We start from the raw sequence: 18,083 nt of genomic DNA on the forward strand, positions 1-18,083 counted from the left end.
AACACTAATACTACAACTGGGTATCAAATGAGGGCCAATAATTTGGTCTGATGGGGCTTAATGGGCTGCAGGTTTGTGATGACTAGTATAGTAAAAACATTCCAAAAATAAAAATGCTAATTTGAAAGGGTTGAGAATGATTGCATAAAACATTCTAGAGCTATACAAGAGTAGGCGTGTAGAAAAGAAAGACTTTGAGGGTTACCATCAGGTGGCGTGAGGTCAGCGTTTTATTGGCTCTAATGGAGTCTGAATGGGTTGCTGCCAACTTACTAGTTCAACATTTAAGTCCGTAATGATGCCTCATTTTTATTAGCTTGTAAAGACGGGTCATAAACCAATCATTTCCAAACAGTCTTTAATTAAACGACGGAAGTGCAGGTAAAGAGTTTCTGCTCATGTTGAAACTTACTCCCGACCAACGCGTCCTGTTTGACTTTTAGTACGTATTGTATTTGTGATTTCCCTGCAAATGAGATTAGAAGAAAAACATAACAGAAACAGCGTGTGAGGCTGACTCACTATCATTTAGCCGTCATTCAATTACAGTTGCACTTGTCCTTTCAATACTTTAATTACACTCTCAATAATTGTTTTGCCACTTTTGAAGGAGAGAGGATACCACAGTGTGAAGAGTAGAGATGGAAATTGGACAAAGGCGCAAAAGCCCACTGCTCCACATACACTATGCACAAGTGCACACATTTACAAATAGACTTACTGTACCACTAAGACATTCAGCCCTCCTACTGTATGCTTAGGGAAGTACAATCAACTCGGATTTGATTTTCTAATGCCACCCACATAGTACATCTGGAACAACGGAGACCGCTTTGTCTTGGTTTATGTCCCTGGCTGTGAGCTGATGATGTGGGCACACGGAGGCTGGAGGCCTGTATGCATATAATTGCTCCTCAATAGCATTATAGTCGAGTCCCGCTCCCACTTTTTTTCCACTTGATTTGTTGTCTCTGCACTTTTGGAAGGTCCCTAAGCGTACGTGGAACCCTCTTATGTCACCGTGATTACACGATCTCAAGCGTTCAAAACCTTTTTATTAGCATGTGGGATCAAATGCGAACACAGTTGATAAAGGGAGGGCTTCGGTGTGGGAGTCTTAATAAATGGGGTAAAGTGTAACAAATACGCTTTACTAAATGAATACAGCCTTTGAAGGTTTGCATGTCCATGTGGTAGCCGCGTTTAATACATTTTTTATAAAGCTTTCCTAAATGACAAATACGAGAGCAAAAGTGTAGCAAATGGATTACTGCGGAGGTGTCAAGCTCGAGGGCTACATCATAGTTATGGTACCATTCGGATGGGTCGTTATGCTTTTCCCCCTGAATTATTTTGTTGGTAGTGGCCTTTAACTCATTCACTGCCCTTGACAGTTATAGACACCAAATCCGTTTTGACTAGTAGAGCTGGAATTGAATAATTACGTTTTGCTGCTCTCGATGTACCATTTCAATTTGACTGGGAGAACTGGGAGCTATTTTTCGATCATTCCCATTCCTCCCAGTCAAAATGGATTCGATGCCTAATGCCTAATGAGTTAATACTTAAAACATTTTTTAAAAAATGCAATTCTCTCTTTAACAAATGAAAGTGGAAGTAGCCTTCTCATCCATTGATTTTTTTTTTCTGAAAGTGGCCCTCGGGGAAAAAATGTTTGGACACCCATATGTAAACCAGTGTCTATTTGCAATGTATTTTGATGAACTGCAATAATGTACAATTAATTAGAGATTTCAGTAATAGGTCGTGGACACTTGGAGAACAGAAGTCGTAATGTATGTGCCTCATCTTGGTCAAGAAAGAAAAGCAAAAGCAAAAGAAAAAATAACAAATGGGCAGTAGAAAAAAGTCTCCTTTCTCACCCTAAGATTACAGCAATTTTATTTGGAACTGTACAGAGAGAACTGGATGGATGTTATTAGGTGATTGCAGTGGCGGTCGGTGCATTTTCTCGTAGCGCCTTCAACGTATCAATCCAACCCTCAAAAACTATTTTATGGTTATAAAACTTCTACTGCAGCCAAAGTTCCCTCTAATTTTTTGTTGGTCTGAGCAGAAAGACAACCTCCCTGAGCGCACTGAGTACCAGTGTGAGCGACATCATCGGTACTCGGATGATTCGCCTAAAGACGTTTCGCCGACGGACGTTTGACAGACGGGCAGGTCGCCGAATGGACGTTCCGCCGAACGTTCATTCGGCCGAACGGAGGTTTCGCCGAAACGGGATTCGAACGCTCGCCCCGCCGGATCGTGTGTGTACAAGTTTTTCGACCTCGGCCCGCGGGCCATATATGGCCCGTTAGGATTTTTAATCCGGCCCGCCGCCGGTGTTGTCCAAATTATAGTAAAAATCAATGTTCGTCTACCATCAATGGCAGTCCGGGAATAAGCACTCTTGGGCAGGCAGATGTAGCAGAACCGAGCCGTAAAATGACAGCAATCGGGTCAAATCCATCCTAAAACAGCATTTAATGATTAAATACAAATACTGGATGATATCGCGATGGAGGCAAAAAAACGTCTATAGACGTCCATTCGCCAAACGGCTCAAAATGCTCTCAAATTCGGTCAAATCCAGCTGAAAACAGCGTTTAATGATTAAATACAAATACTAGTATTTGTATTTAATCATTAAACTAACAAATACTAGTACGACCTGTCCGTCTGTCAAACGTCCGTCGGCGAAACGTCTTTAGGCGAATCATCCGGTCATGACATCATCATTGCTCGCTATGGGCACACCAGTATCACACCTGCCACAGGCAGGTGCATGTCAATGTTCCCTCTAATTTTTCATGTAAAACATGCTGTAAAACACGAAAAACATGAGTGGACAGAGCTACTGCCACTGGCTGCCACTTAAACGGCGCCATCATGGGGAAAGGGGTAAAAAAAAAAAAAAATTAAAAAAAAAAAATTAAAAAAAAAAAAAATCGATTTTTTTTTTACTGCGCGCCATATGATTGCTACTGTGCAGAGAAGACGAGAGTGGTGCGCAATTGCGCACGCGCGCAGCTTAGAGGGAACATTGACTGCAGCTAGAGCTGCGACACATAAAAAATAATCAATAAATCAATGCACAAAAATTGGGTAAAATCCACTTCCTAGCAGCATTTCATGATTAAATACAAATACTGGAGCTTTTCACACATTAAAACCAGGCCAGGGGGGCGATTTTCCCGGGGAAAGACAGCGATAAACGTCAATGGCGTACGGGCAAACATTGCCTGAAAATGGGGTAAAATCCAGCCGAAAACAGCATTTATTGATTAAATACAAATACTGGAGCTTTTTAGACATCAGAACCGGGCCCGGAGTATCATTTCCCCGGTAAAAAGACAGCAATGAACGGTGATGCGTCCATACGTGAAATGACAAAAAATGCACTAAAATGAGGTAAAATCCACTTCCTAGCAGCATTTATTGACTGAATACAAATACTGGAGCATTTGAGACATTACAACCAGGCCAGTGGGGTGATTTCCTCTGGAAAAGACAGCGATGGACGTCAATGGCGAAATGGCAAAAATTAAACTGGGATAAAATCCACTTCCTAGCAGCATTTAGTGATTAAATACAAACACTGGAGCTTAAATACAAACACTGGAGCTTTTCAGATATGAGAACCGGGCCCACAATTGAAATATTATTTAGGAATATAGCCATATTTTACTCACCCAAAATCATTTTTAACTGTACACAAGATCCATCCTCCTTTCTTCTCTTCCTTCTTTCCTATCGTCATCGAAGCTAATGATGAAAGTCGAGCCTATCCTGTCATATTTCTGGCATAGTCTGTTTTGAAAATGGCTTTAAATCAAAACAACAATATACTATTTGCTTGTGGAGCTAAGTTAGCGCACTGAAAATGCCGCACACACCATTTTCCCGGCTGTAACAGGCTTGCTAGCTTCGGAGTTGACCACCCTTTCTTAATGATGTCCATTTTTTTCTGAAAAAGTCCGTCTGGAAAATAGCTTTGTGAGAGAAATCTGCAACATAATCCATTTGTTTTTGTCACTGTTGGCCATTGTGGGTGGAGTTTGCGATCTCTGGCTGCTTTGGCCCGCCTACTAGCCAATCATAGTTGCTGAAAGCAATGACATGTCCCAGCCAGCAAAATGCCAACGCCTATGAAAAATCATTGTGGGGTTGCCAATTCGAAATCTGATCGGTTAAAAGCAACAGTCTTATTTAATGCAGCAGACCCCGCAGAACTGATTTTGAAGGCTTTGAGGCAGATCTGATCTGGCAACAAATAATGGCTGAAATGTGATTGGTTAAATGCTTCAATATGAAAACACATCTGGAAGCAGTGCAACCAGGGGGGAAAGCAATGAAAGGAAGCTAACAGACCATTTGGAATAATAAGTATTGATGGACAAAATATAATATGATTCAGATATTTCTTAGGCCAGCAGAGAAGGCCCTGAAGGCCCTGACGGCCCGCCACTGGGTGATTGTGTTCAAACTTGTGCAAATGAGTCACACCAATGAGGAAATGAATTAATTAAGATAGTGCTATTGTGAAAGCACCTTAGGATAATTGACGCATGCTCACACTTCCTCCCATGAGCTAATGCCACAAAGAGACCAACTACCGTGGCATGGAATGAGTAGGATTCCTAATTGGAATTGAAGCAACCACATGACATGTAGGAATGGAGAACACTCATCGCAAAAAAAAAACTGTGGCTGAAAGTTCCCCCAAAAACGGTAGTAGAGGTTGATATATCCTTGCATCTTGTCAAACTTTTTTTGGGTCAAATTCTTACGGCAAACCCTAATGTGAATAACAAGCATGATTCCTATTTTTGTAAAAACACACTGAATATGATGTTGGTGGGCAAACCTTAGGCGCTGTTGAAGTGAGTACACAGTGTGCATTGTGGTATATATGGAAAAGGGCAGGAGGAAATATCTGGTTTGAGGCGACACAAAGCTGAGAAGGGATCGTCAAACAACTGGATGCAATTCCATTGGTTGTATTCAAAATCACGGATAAATAAGACTACGTTGTCATTTGACATTTGTCACGGATGAATCAGTTTGCAACAAACGTACTCATTAATGTGATGGACACTCGTCCACGGCTCGAGTATGGAGAGCCACCTCGTGGACTCCAGTCTATAAAGTCAAGGGCACGAGAGGGGCCTTTGACTAATGGCTTGTTTGTAACCATGCCACAATAAAGGAAAGCTGTGGGACCACTAAAGAGGAGGAGCTCATTCTGTTTCATCAAAACGAAAAGTGGGGAGGAAAGTTTCTGAGAGCTGGAGATTTAAATCCAGCAGCAGTGGGAAGCTTAATCAATGATCGTGATCCTGAATGAAATCAAAGTCTTGATGGATAACAAGGCGTGGTGCAGGATATATGACTGTAATCTTTGATTATTGCAAGTTTCATGACGGCAGGGTCTCGTACCAGGGGGAAAACAAATCACTCTGGTAGGCGTTGTTTATATAATATGTTGGGCTTTTCATATGAAAGTCATTTATTTCATGCCGACTTTTTAATTCAGTCTTTCCCAGACTGAGGCATTGATAGATGTGATAGACCAAGACCATGCATACTTTATAAAGCCCTTATGAGAGCTGCCAGGGGGAGAAATAGATGTGGGCGTTATTTCCCATTCACTCAAAAAGTAATGCTGATCTTAAAAGTCTTTTAACGTACCGCAGTATTTGCATCAAAGAATCACACACTCTGAACTCATTCACTGCCATTGACTGTGTAGAAATGCATTTTTAGTTTGTAATATGCAGGTCTGGTAAAACAGCTATTTTATGACAATGTGACACCATATAGATTTGTCATCTTCATATCGTGAGCTACTCAAACGTTCCCACCCATAGTTTTAACTAGGTGTATAAATCACAAATTTCATGACGTATAATATGAAATGGATTCTTTTGACAAATAATATTTGCCAATAGCACAAAGTTTGCCATGATTGGATTCGAAACAGGGGCAGTGTATAACGCACTTTTACCATTTACGTTTAGGAAAAGCTCTAAAATTGTCGAAATACTCCACAGTCTGATGTCTATTCATTTTACATTTTCAACAAGTTCCTCCTGTATCCCGTGTGTCGTATATCTGCAGTTGCTCTCTCGTTCAATGTCAGAGGTGCTAATAAGAGGATGGCACCATGGTAGGTGACATGTCACATGGTGTCTTTCCGATCCAACTCCAGCCAAGCTTGTCATTTGAGAGATGTGGGTGGTGGCCCTTTACCTCTGCAACTGAGCCGTGGACAAAAAGGAGGCCAAGCTTTATGTGACTTGGAGGGGCAGTCTCTCTTAGCCACAGGTGCTGTCCATTCCACCTGGTTGTCGTATGCTTAGTCTAATTTCATACCCTTCCAAGATGATTTTTTTTTACTTCTACATATGCCAGAAAGGTCTGGTTGTATTCCCATTTCCACCTTTTTTTTTTTCAAGCATTGATAAATGGCCAGGACCAGTCCCATCTAGAACCAGTCAAGGTGCCCATTTGTTATCCTAATTACCACTTTGCTTCATAATGACAAAGGAAAACACAGCCCTCCAGTCATCAGTGTATGTGTGAAATGGTGGAGAAAATACTGATTTGAATTTGTTGCTCAACATTCACTCACTAATGAAACACAAACACCACTGAGATGTGTTTGGGGTTTCATTTCAATTTCTCCTCTCCCGAAATATATGGCAGTTCATTGTCAAGTACGTCGGCGCACTAAAAATAAGACTTCCTCTCCACTATAAAATCCGAACACTAGGTTTTTTTCTCTTGACATCATTATGATTTTCAAATGTTACAATGAATAAGTGAGTATACCTTTTAGGAATGAGGAAAAATGGCATCTGAGCGGGTGTGAAATTTTTCATGACAGAGTTGTAGCCCGAGTATCCACCAAAGGCATTCAATAGACACCAGTCAATCATCCGTCATATGCCACTTTGTGAATGCTTTTATGCTCATCTGAGTACAAAACATCCCCAAATCCTTCCAGTGTGCATGAATCCTGCGTGCTCACGGTGCCAAATGTCCTCTCAGCTCAAGATGTCACAATGACATTATTCCCGTGGAAGCAGTTTTTATTCATTTTGTCTGCATTTCACATCTTTGAACCCATTTCATACACCAGAGAATTGCTTAACTTGACTGCATTGACATGCTTCACCCTCTATTACATTGCATGAAAACGGTTAAGACAAAAGCTTATAATTGTGACATTTTAATTATACAACACAGTGGAAATCTGAAATCCTGGGTAAATATGATTTTTGAGACTAGATTGGACATCTATTCCAGTTAATGTGAATTCTAGGGCTGTTTTTTTTAAAATACTAAAAAAGCAATAAATAGAAAATAGGTTAATTTGACCTTACATGTAATTAAAGGGCATGTAAATATTTAGCCTGTCCCTGTATAATAAGTTGCCGGCATCATTAAACAAATATTCATTTATTGTTCAAGTAATGGTAATTTTAAGGTAAATGAACGGATTGATTTGTTTTATCAAGTGAAATTGGATAATTTTCATTAATAGCTCCCCTGAGGTTCTCTCACAACACGCTCATTTGCCACAGCTTGTATGTGGTTTGTCATTAAAACAAGGGTAAAGCAGATGTTATGATCATAACTTTATTAGCTGATCACAGAGCAATGAAAACCCTGACCTGCCATACTCAGGTTTTACCACATTGAACTTTACCCGCAAGCCAAAACTATTCTTTTAACTATTAAGTTAAAAAAATAATTATTTCAGAACTAGTAATACATTCATTTATCAAGAAAAAAAGAAAATCTCAAAATATTTTTGCCAGGAAATATCAGTAAATCATTTTTTCATGATCGACTAGTCACTGATCCTCCAAAATTTACGCAATCGGATCTCGATCAATTGATAAATCGGTGCACCTTTGCTGCTCCTATCATAAAAAATCTGGCCAAGTCATTTTCAATTGAATTCTCATTCAAACCTTGTTTTCCAGACTGTGCCACAGATGTGAAAGACAAGGGTAAAAGAAAAAAAAGTTTTTTAAGTCTGTACTTGTTGGAGGCATAAGTGTTCCCTTGCGTATAATGACTGCAAAGCCTCTGAACATTGCCCTTCCAACCTTTCACAGTATAACAATAAGTTGCGTTATACATTGTGACAGCTGTGCTGACTGGACATTGCTCCAGATTCGCCTGTCCAATTAGCAGTTTCTCTTACCGCACCCCTGAGAAGTGGTCCCTTTTTCTGCGTGGCTTAGCTCCCTGCATGTGGGCCACATCACCTGCAGGTGCTTGTTACACTCGTAGACCTTCCACCTGTAAAAGCCCATTTGTCTCGCACAACTTCTAGATTTTTATAGACGTCGACATGAAACCTGTTGCCTAACTTATATTTTTCACTTCAATGAACTTTGGAAAGCTTCTTTTTTAACAACCACATGCATGACGCATCTTAATGCACTGTACCGTACATCTGGTCATAGTTTTCCCCTTATGTGCACATGAATTCTGTTTTTTTTTAAACACACTTTTCACATTTACATGGTGGTCGAATCCATACACGTCCCTCCTTTCCACTTTGCATCTTAGTTGAAAGCAGCGAAATTTGTTATTTTGCTCAGGGCTAACTGCAAATGATCACTTGACTTCTAAATGCGGGGTAAACCAGGCCTTCGTGCGAGTGATCTCAGTTTTCTTTGTTTGTAATTTCTATTTCTCCACCAAAGCTGCTTCTCCCTTGGTCCAATTTTTATGAAAATGAGCTTGGTAGTATTTGCGTAATCCTTCTGCCAAACAAACAAACAAACAAACATAGACGACGGAGGCAATGCTGCTGCTCCAGTGCCGAGGATTTGCATATCTTCACAGGGTGGATTTCCCTTTTTTTATGTAGTAATTTTTTTTCGCATTGCAAAAATTAAATCATGTTTTTTTCTTTTTCTTTTTTTTTTTTTTAATCTATCAGGCCACAGGATGCAGGTGACTGTAAGTGGTACTCCTGATTGAATTCTGCAATTCATACCATGAACTGACACACACCATAAAACCTCACCCCTCCACATCACCCTTTTTTTGACCTTGAAGAAACCATGTTGCTAACAAATTGCCTAACCTTTCGCCATACAAAAACGCATTAACCTATAGGCTCCTTAGATATATAAAAAAGGTTCTTTTTTTGCACGGAAAGAGTTGAGATCTTTGCTCCAATGATGATGTCGTGCAGTTAATGGACTCAGTTTTAGTGACCCTGCGGGTAGAGACGATCCTACTTTGAATGGAGACAAATAGAGCAGACGGTCAGCCTGAAACCTCTTCGACCTTCTCCTGCTGAGAAGGACAACCATCTAGCTTTTCCTATTAATGGGCCTTTTTGAGTGCAAATAAATATGAAGAGGGCAAGAGAGGCAACGTGCTCGCACGGTTTAAATCCACATCTTTACGATCGGAACAAGATTAATCAAGCAGAGGCCGGGCGGGTGTCAGGACATAAAATGATGCTAGTGGGGATGATTGAGATATTTAAGACACGGCCCATAAGCTGGCTGCGTCACAGACTTCTTGCAAAATGAATTATAATTTTAAAAGTTGCTCGAGAAGGGAGATAGTGGGGATGTGGGATTATAATGAGAAGATAACTCCTTAATTTGACTTGCAATTTTTTAATCATATGCTCCACTTAAAGCAAGGCATGTTTATTAAACAGATTGAAAATGCAATACATCCACTTTGTAGCTCGTTAACGTAACATGTAAGACGCTATGTGCTCATACTCTTTTAAAATGATTTAATGATTCAGGTTTACATGAACCACTCACTAACCACATTATCAAGGGGTTTAAAAATATTAAATCAAATAAAGCTTCATTAGAGTAACAAAGTTGTGATAAAAATGAACGTCATTTTTTTTTAGTAGAGCGCTTTAAAAATAACCACAGTTGAAACAAAAGCTGGAGCACAAGTTTAAGCCCAATTTCATAGTCCTGTGAGGCAAATGTGCTTAACTTTAATCGGGGGGAACGTAAATTTAAAAAAATGTCCTAATAGTAACACAAAAAAAATGTGAGTACACTTTCTGTTCTCTTAAGTAACTTTTACTTTGATTATTCCCAACTATCTTTTTGGATCGTTTATTTTCTTTTTTTGTGTATACTCAAGAGGGCTGCTGGAACACAGCTAATAATGTTCCGCTAATGGTTTACGTATACTGGAATATTCAAACATAATTTGTATGCAACATTATTTGGGTGCAAAAATGTGCCAAAAATGTTAATATAGTATTTGTTTAACGTGGTTGAAACCACAGTTGCACTAAACTGTTCTTTTCCTTCCTTAAAACATTGGCGAGGTCTCGGATTGGGACTCGGGATATACCTAATGATTACATATCAACTTACATTTTGTACCCAGCTGCTATTTTTCCATTTATGAGCCCGTATCTTTCATCTTGTGTGGACTTAATTTTGAAAGCGTGCAGTGCACGTTGTTGTTGTTTGCTGCCTCCAAATTGCTTTGTGTGCACCTGCCCGCGCTTTGCGTGCGCTCATTCCGACTTCAATCGGCCTCAGGTGTCGCGTTGACCTCAAAGCTGTGGCCTCAAACCCGCGGAAGTCTGTGCAATCCCATCCCGCTTTCCAATATGAAACATTTTTACCTCATGCAACTTCTCTCTCAACTCATCCCTTCCCAGAGGACAACTGGAGGTTGGGAAGAAGAAGAAGAGGATGACAAAGAGATGATGGGATGAAAAGGCCAGCAGTGACAAGTGAAGGAAAGGCAAGGAGACCGTAACTGGGGAGAAAACAAATCTACTTATCGATGGCAAAGAGCAGGCGGTTGTCACTCAGCGGCGTGGAAATGCATTCTGACACCTGTTTATCGCTGTATATTTGGGGATAAGAAATCTTTGGAGGGATTCACACATTTGAATACATTAGCATCTCCCCCTGCTGTGCAAGTATCAAGGCTCAATGAGGCTTTGGTTTCTTGTACTCTTAGTAAATGCCATTCCGATGTGGTGGAGCCGCTTATTGCGAAACGTGCCGTGAGTCAGGTGCATTTGTGAGTCTGCTCACACGTACCAGCAAAACTGGGCTTTGTATTTTTCTCCATCTCTATCTCTCTTTCTCCCTCTCTTGCTGATACCCATTAATCATGAGCTGTGTGTTATTGTCAGCCTCCCTGGCCACTCCCTTTGCTTGCAGCCTGTCAGTTAACAAGCTGTGACACATGACAGTGATGTGTGATGTGTGGTGAGTGGATTTGCCTCCTATTGGAAAAGTATTGAAACGCTCCGGCTCAGGAGCGCTGGGGACGGGGGACGTATCGCGACGGGATTGCATTTCCCGGCTGCTTATGACGGAATGTTAAAAATGGCTGCAGCCCTCCCCTTGCTTTTCAATTAAACGTGGGCGCCGGCGCAACTGAGCCCTCCCTCCCCCGGCATTGCTAGATAGGTGGCAGAAAATCTACTCCCTGGAAATGCTTTTCTCACCTTTGCACAATGAAGAAAACAAATACTTGAATGCAAAAAAAGGAGAAAACTCTTGGATGTAACCATGTCAATGCGGCATGATTTTGCACAATGGAGAAAACTATGAATATAAATAAATTCAAGGGCTCAATGTCACCCCTCAGCCCAAAACTTATTTAACTTTGACTGACATACAGTGGCGTCTTAAGATTGAAGCCACTTGCCTTTCAGACACAAGATGGCACTTGTGCAGTTGGTTGCTTTTGTTCTCTGTCTAGAAAACAAAATTAGAGGTCCTCACTTCTAAAGTTTAGCTTCGTTGCAGTCGAATGACAAATAAAAATTAGGATTGTGATGGTAATACACCATTAACCACTAACTGGGCTCTATTTGAACTCATTGGCTGCCATTGAAGGCGCTAGAGAGGCATGTCGGCCATACAACCACGTCAGAGTCAACTCATGTTGTGTGAAATGGTATAAACTTAATTTCCACTGCCTTAAAAAGAGTGATTGATCTCAGCCAGCCCTCCAAGTCAAAATGGATTTAATGCCTGTGCTGTCAACGGCAATAAAACCTGAGCATTCACAGCCAGTTCTTCCGATTAAATGAATTGATTGTCTATCGTTGTCAATGACTTAAAGACTGAAATAAAATTAATCCAAAAGAAAATAAGAGAAAAAAAATGATGGCCTGTTATATCGATCCCCTTTAAGCCAGTTGCAGGTAGAGTCCACAGGTGAAGGTCAAGGGTGGACTGTTGTCATTTGTGCTAGTGAAAGATTTTCTAATATCTACCTTGAAGCAGTCACTCACGCTTGTTGTATGTACTTTCATCACGTGTTAAGCAATGCTTCAGTTGGACAGCAAAGTAGTAATACATTTCCAAGTACTCACGTCACATGTGTCAAAGTGGCGGCCCGGGGGCCAAATCTGGCCCGCCGCATCATTTTGTGTGGCCCGGGAAAGTAAATCATGAGTGCTGACTTTCTGTTTTAGGATCAAATTAAAATGAAGAGTATAGATGTATATTAAATTTCCTGATTTTCCCCTTTTAAATCAATAATTGTAATTTTTTAATTAATTATTTCTTTGTTTTTAGTTCAAAAATCATTTTGTAAAATCTAAACATATAAAAAAAAGCTAAAATAAACATTGTTTTAGATCTATAAAAACTGAATATTCAGGGCTTTTAATCCAGTTCTTTTAATCCATTTATTTAAAAAAATCGTAATATTATATCTAAAATGGTTCGGCCCACGTGAAATCAAGTTGACGTTAAAGCGGCCCGCGAACCAACCCGAGTCTGACACCCTTGACTCACGTGTTTGTATATGTGTTTTCAGGTCCAGTATCCTTAAGTGTGTTCTTGGTCTCCCTAGCAGTGACAGTGTGTGCTGTTTGGCTGGTGGCTCTTTGTGGCGTCTGCGGTTGGTGTCAACGCAAGCTGGTGAGTTTACACACATGCACACACACGTGCGCGCACATTCTGTCGCTTGCAGTCACATTAGTAGCAAACGGACAAAATGCTTTAATTATCAGAGATACTTCAATGTCACTGTATTTAGTAAAATTCAAATATAAAGGGTGATTTAGTTAAGAATTAAAAAAGTGTGCAAACATTTTCAGCAATCCCTAATCCAAATGAAATCTTTAAGTCTTACATCTTGTTGTGCTTGTTAGAGAGTAATTAGTGAATAATTATTAGTGAAGCTACAATGTAAGTGGAATTAATTCCAGAATCAGCTGCAAAATTTGTGAGTGCATTTCCATTGCCTCTGTTAAACGACGACAAATATTGAGTGAAATGACCTCTGTAAAGGGCACGTGATTGTGATTATGTGCTTGAAAATGCGATTCTGTCAAAAAAGAGACAACCTACTCGGAAGGTGCATGCCAAAATTATCTTTGTGTGTTCCAAAGCATCGCACGCTAAATGTGACGTAGTTGAACGGCTTTTGCAAATTGGCATATTGCAAGATGAAATGCCAAATCATCAGTTGGAATTAGTCAATGCCGTAAAATCGACTAGTTGGTCTACTTGTCGAGAGATCCTCAACCACAATCTTTATGTGCAACCGGTCTGCGGTGAAATGTGATCAATTGAAGTATTAACTAATTTGTTGAACCCATACAACATAGATCAGGAGTGCTCACACCTTGGCATTTGACTAGTGGATCGCAATTGATGTAATGAGCCCCCCTGAACTAGAGGGGCAAAGCTCAGATAATTTTCCAGGGAATTGCTGTGAAGCTTATGGGTGCACAGATGGCAGGTCTTGGCTTTCCAGTGAGCTGTGTAGGCAACAAGCTTCTTTACATAACATTTGCATTAAGACACACCCGTAATGGCATCATAATGAGATTACACCATTAAACGTATATAAAGCAGGAGGGTAATGATCTTAGCTGCATACTATCCCTTGTTTGCCTCACCGAAACTTGTTATATGAGATATTCCACCTGGAAGGAAATGGAGCAGGGAATAGCTCCTGATTCCTGCTGTGGAGAGAGAGAGAGTCGATCCGCCAGCTCTTTGGAGGTCCCTGCGGCCCTCTCTGGGAGCTCTGTTGTAAATGGATCTTATTTGCAGCCTGTGACAGTGGTGTTGGAGTAGGAGCAGGAGCAAAGTGACACAGCGGCGGCTGCACGGAATAAGGTGGTGATCTGCAGGCTCGGCGACCTGGCCGTGCAGATGCGCCCGCACGGGATGATGCCGTAACGTTCATGTCAGTGTATCTTGCTTGGGCAAGTTGTGAGGTGGCAGTGACGGGGGTGTTGCATGGCTGTCCATTAAGAACCTTGTCTTTTGAGCACTTTGCTTGAAAAATAGTCGCCTCCCACTGGTGTGAAGCCACATTAAGCACTTCTTGATGACCAAGCAGAACTGTGAGAAATGGAAGGAATGCATAACAACTTATGACAAATGGTAGGTGTCTTTTGGGCAGTCTCTCTTTCGTGTAACGATGCCATCGCACTTCATACTGGCTGTGTCTTACATTACAAAATGATGTAATTGGCATGTTGCACAGTTCTTGGCTGGTGTCAAACGAATCCTTTCTTTAGCATATATTTTGATCAACTGTATACTGCAACTATGTATGCATTCCATATACAATAGTTTGTGTTTAAACACTATTATAAAATTATCATAACAAAACAGAGTACAGAGTAATAAATAAAATCCAATTTATGCGGGAAAACAGCATATGGAAACAACACAAGGCTGACAAAGAACTGTTAAACGTAAAATCAAATGGGAAACTAAATACAAAGAAAGTGGCGAGATGGCGAGGAACACCTGGACGAGACAAAAATGGCTCAGGGAAGCTGATTGGCCGAATTCGGGAACAAGGGGTGACAAAGACGTGGAAACGATAACTAATTAGTTAACAAGAACAAGTACCATTAGGCAAGAAGCAAATGATCTAATAAAAAAAAACAGATCATGACAGATGGCATCATTGGACACCATTAGAAAAAAAATCTAGAGGATTGATTTGGCAGTAATTCACTGCTTTATAGGCATAAATTCATTTATCACCATTTTAGGAGTTAAATGACCCCAAAATGTAGTTAACAGTTCTTGCCTCTAATGATAGTCAGTAACCTACATAGTAAGTGTGAAACAATTTGGTTGTTAGGAGCATTTTCTCTTCACATGACCAATGCGGCACACATTCATTACCACTGACACGGATGATAAAAGCTTTGCAGGCACACAACCTGGGTTCCCTTGATCTCTTTTCTTTTGGAGCCCTATATTCCCTCGACTCGTCATTAAAATGTAAACGAACTGTGATTTGCATCAGCATGATGCATAGTTTTTTTTTATAGCGCTCATATTCTACATATTTCTATGCATAGTTCTTGTAGTCCGAAGCCTTTCCTTTTTCGGAAAGTCAGTGTGTATTCTTTGTCGGTGTCAGCTTTCATAAGAGCCAACGTTTGCCCGCAGCTTCACGTGTCACTTGCGAGGAGGCCCGTCCCAGTTTGGCGTATGATTCATAGGTTAATAGACAAGACGTTTTGCCCAAGTGTTGCTTTCGGTGTTTTAGCTTTGGCTACCAGTGAAACAGGTTTGATTTCTAAAAAGTCTTTGTGTCCATTGATCTTAAAAAAATACCCTTATGCACATAAATAATCTCATTGCCTTATACTATTTTACTACTTGACTCCAAAAAGTTGATGTCTTTCCTATCAATTGTAGCAAAGAACATCTTTTTTTGTATTTTGAATTAATTTACCATCTGTAATATGGGGATAAAGCGGTCCAGAAAATGAGATGAGATGAAATACTCCCACACTTGTGCCTATGCCCTGTTTGTAGGCGAGATACCCGTATATTACTGCCACCTGTTCTTCCTTCCGCCATATTTCATAGCATCGTCGTGTCTGTATTATGTTCTGTGCTGCCGCATCTTCTTTGTGGCTCACACGTTGCTTGATTCATATATATGGCCTTCATAGAGCTTAATCTTATTTGTAAAATGTAAATAATAATAACCGAGTCAGACTACTGCTATCACTGTGAAAATGTATTCACCTCTCATTAAACCGAGGATGACCGTCTTTAGGCTTATTTTAAACATGAGATTCTGCTTTTTAGTACATTCGTGATAAGAGAGCAACCATTACAAACTATTTTAGTTCGATTTGTGATGAAATGTTCCACTTGTGGGGGAGATGTATATTTTGGATAGGTACGGCTAAGTGCTTATAGTATAGAGGCATTGGATTCATATCGGAATTATTATATTACATTATATGTAATATAATCCTATCACATCGAAATTAGCGAAAAAAATAGGACTTGAACTATCGTGTGAACGTTGCCAAAAACTCCTAAAATGCAAAACTTTAAATTTGTGTTGCAGTTCAAATGATTGAAAGTTGTAGGACTGTAGATTCTTTTTATTGGATCCTCATGCTGTTGGTGTTAGAAGTTATTTGAACACGTGCTGGTGTTAAGATCGGTTTTAACGGCAGTGGCTGTTTCTGGAAACGCTGTGCTGTTTGATCCCTGACATATATTTGTGAGCGCAGCTGAGACGGAATCAATTATGAGAATTTTCAAAATGTATTTTGCATCAAGTCAGACGTTGAGACTCACAAGAAGAATATCACAATAAGGCATGTCAGCGCAGTGTTGAAAATCGATGATTGCGGAGCTTAAGTAAAATGAATTAGTATGATAATAGCCAGCCATTACGATTAAGCAAAGCCCTGATGTTGTCAGTGACTGACTCTCTTTGATTGTGCTAATGTCTGAATCATATGATTCAAAGTTAATTTTGGTTAACAACAATGTTTGGACAGACGAGCGATCACTCCTTCCTAATTATGGTGTGCTGTGCTATTGAGCGAGTATGCAAACTCTTGCTGTCTTCTAGTTTAAACAAACACAGCTGGGTGTTGCAGGGCAGTGCACTGCCAACTGATGCAGACAGAAAGGGAGCTTCTTTCCTTCCCCACGTCTAGAGCCTTTAGGGAAGAAGAAAAAAAGACAAAAAACAGCTCATCATCACTGCAGGCAGTCTTCCTCTACTTCCCTTTAGGTCTCCCATATTTCAAGACATTGGTTGTAGATTGCTGCAATTTGACTCATGACTAGACCATTACATCACATCGGAGCCCTTTTGAACCGGTGGCTCAGAGCCAAGGGAAATTGCAATCGTCAAACTTCTTTGTCATGTGACAATAAAGCAGCAGGTTTAAATTAGACTTAAGTATTTTCAAGGGTATTTGACTGGAGGATTAGAGGGAAATTGCTCACTCTTCCATTTGGTTTGCTTTAACCCTCATTTGGGGCACCGAGATGATTTTTCTGTATTGTGCATGTCATAAGAGCTTTGTCATATTCATTGCCATGGATCCCTGCAGCCTTTATTCATCTCGCATGCACACACGCACACGTGTTTATTAGGAAGAAGGTGGCGGCTGCAAAAGTGTTGCATCACGTGCCTGCACGTGGAACCGGAAGCCATGGGACTTGCTTGGTGGCCACGGCTTCATGTTTCATTCTGTTCTTATTTTCACCACCAGTTCACTCGAGACTTCACTCACTTCGCACCTGTCATATCCCCTATTCCCTCTCATTTTCCCCCCCTCTACCTTTATCTTACAGCTTATATATATGTATGTGTTTAAAATCTGATTCTTGGATTTAGCCCTTCCTTCTAGCAGTAGACTGTTTCTTTCCCATCCGGACGTCCTGAATTTTTTACGACACCACTGATTGATATATGAGCAGCCTGCGCAAGCTTGCCTGCCAGATATTAGGAGGATATCTGGTCCTTCCCTGCCTATTGTGCTGTTGGTGGCACAGGCTATGTAATGAATCTAAAACTGGTTTATTGAAGTCGTGGACTCTGGTTTGATATGATACCAAAAGTTATCTGGGCCAAGCGGTTTGCCCGGTGCACTATCCTTAGTATCCTATGTAGGCTTTGGAGCTATTTACATCCTGGTGCACTTTGTGAATGAATCATACATAGAGACTGAAATGACTCACATCTATCAGAACCTCATGCACAAGCACAGTCCTGAGTGCTCGGCTCTTAAGGACCACATACACATAGATCTGCACTAGTCCATATTGAGCCTA

At 40.5% G+C, this 18,083-nt stretch overlaps 1 protein-coding gene across 2 annotated transcripts in view; it reads left to right on the plus strand.

Annotated features, from left to right (window-relative positions):
• syt7a (synaptotagmin VIIa) overlaps positions 1-18,083 on the plus strand; it is a 69,719-nt gene that overhangs the window by 18,992 nt on the left and 32,644 nt on the right. For both annotated transcript variants that reach the window (XM_077595634.1, XM_077595631.1), the window contains one exon: positions 12,823-12,926. In XM_077595634.1, the coding sequence (XP_077451760.1) occupies positions 12,823-12,926 (104 nt within the window). The remainder of the gene's footprint in view (positions 1-12,822; positions 12,927-18,083) is intronic.

The sequence above is a fragment of the Stigmatopora argus genome, chromosome 3, assembly GCF_051989625.1.
Source record: "Stigmatopora argus isolate UIUO_Sarg chromosome 3, RoL_Sarg_1.0, whole genome shotgun sequence".
Taxonomy (NCBI): domain Eukaryota; kingdom Metazoa; phylum Chordata; class Actinopteri; order Syngnathiformes; family Syngnathidae; genus Stigmatopora; species Stigmatopora argus.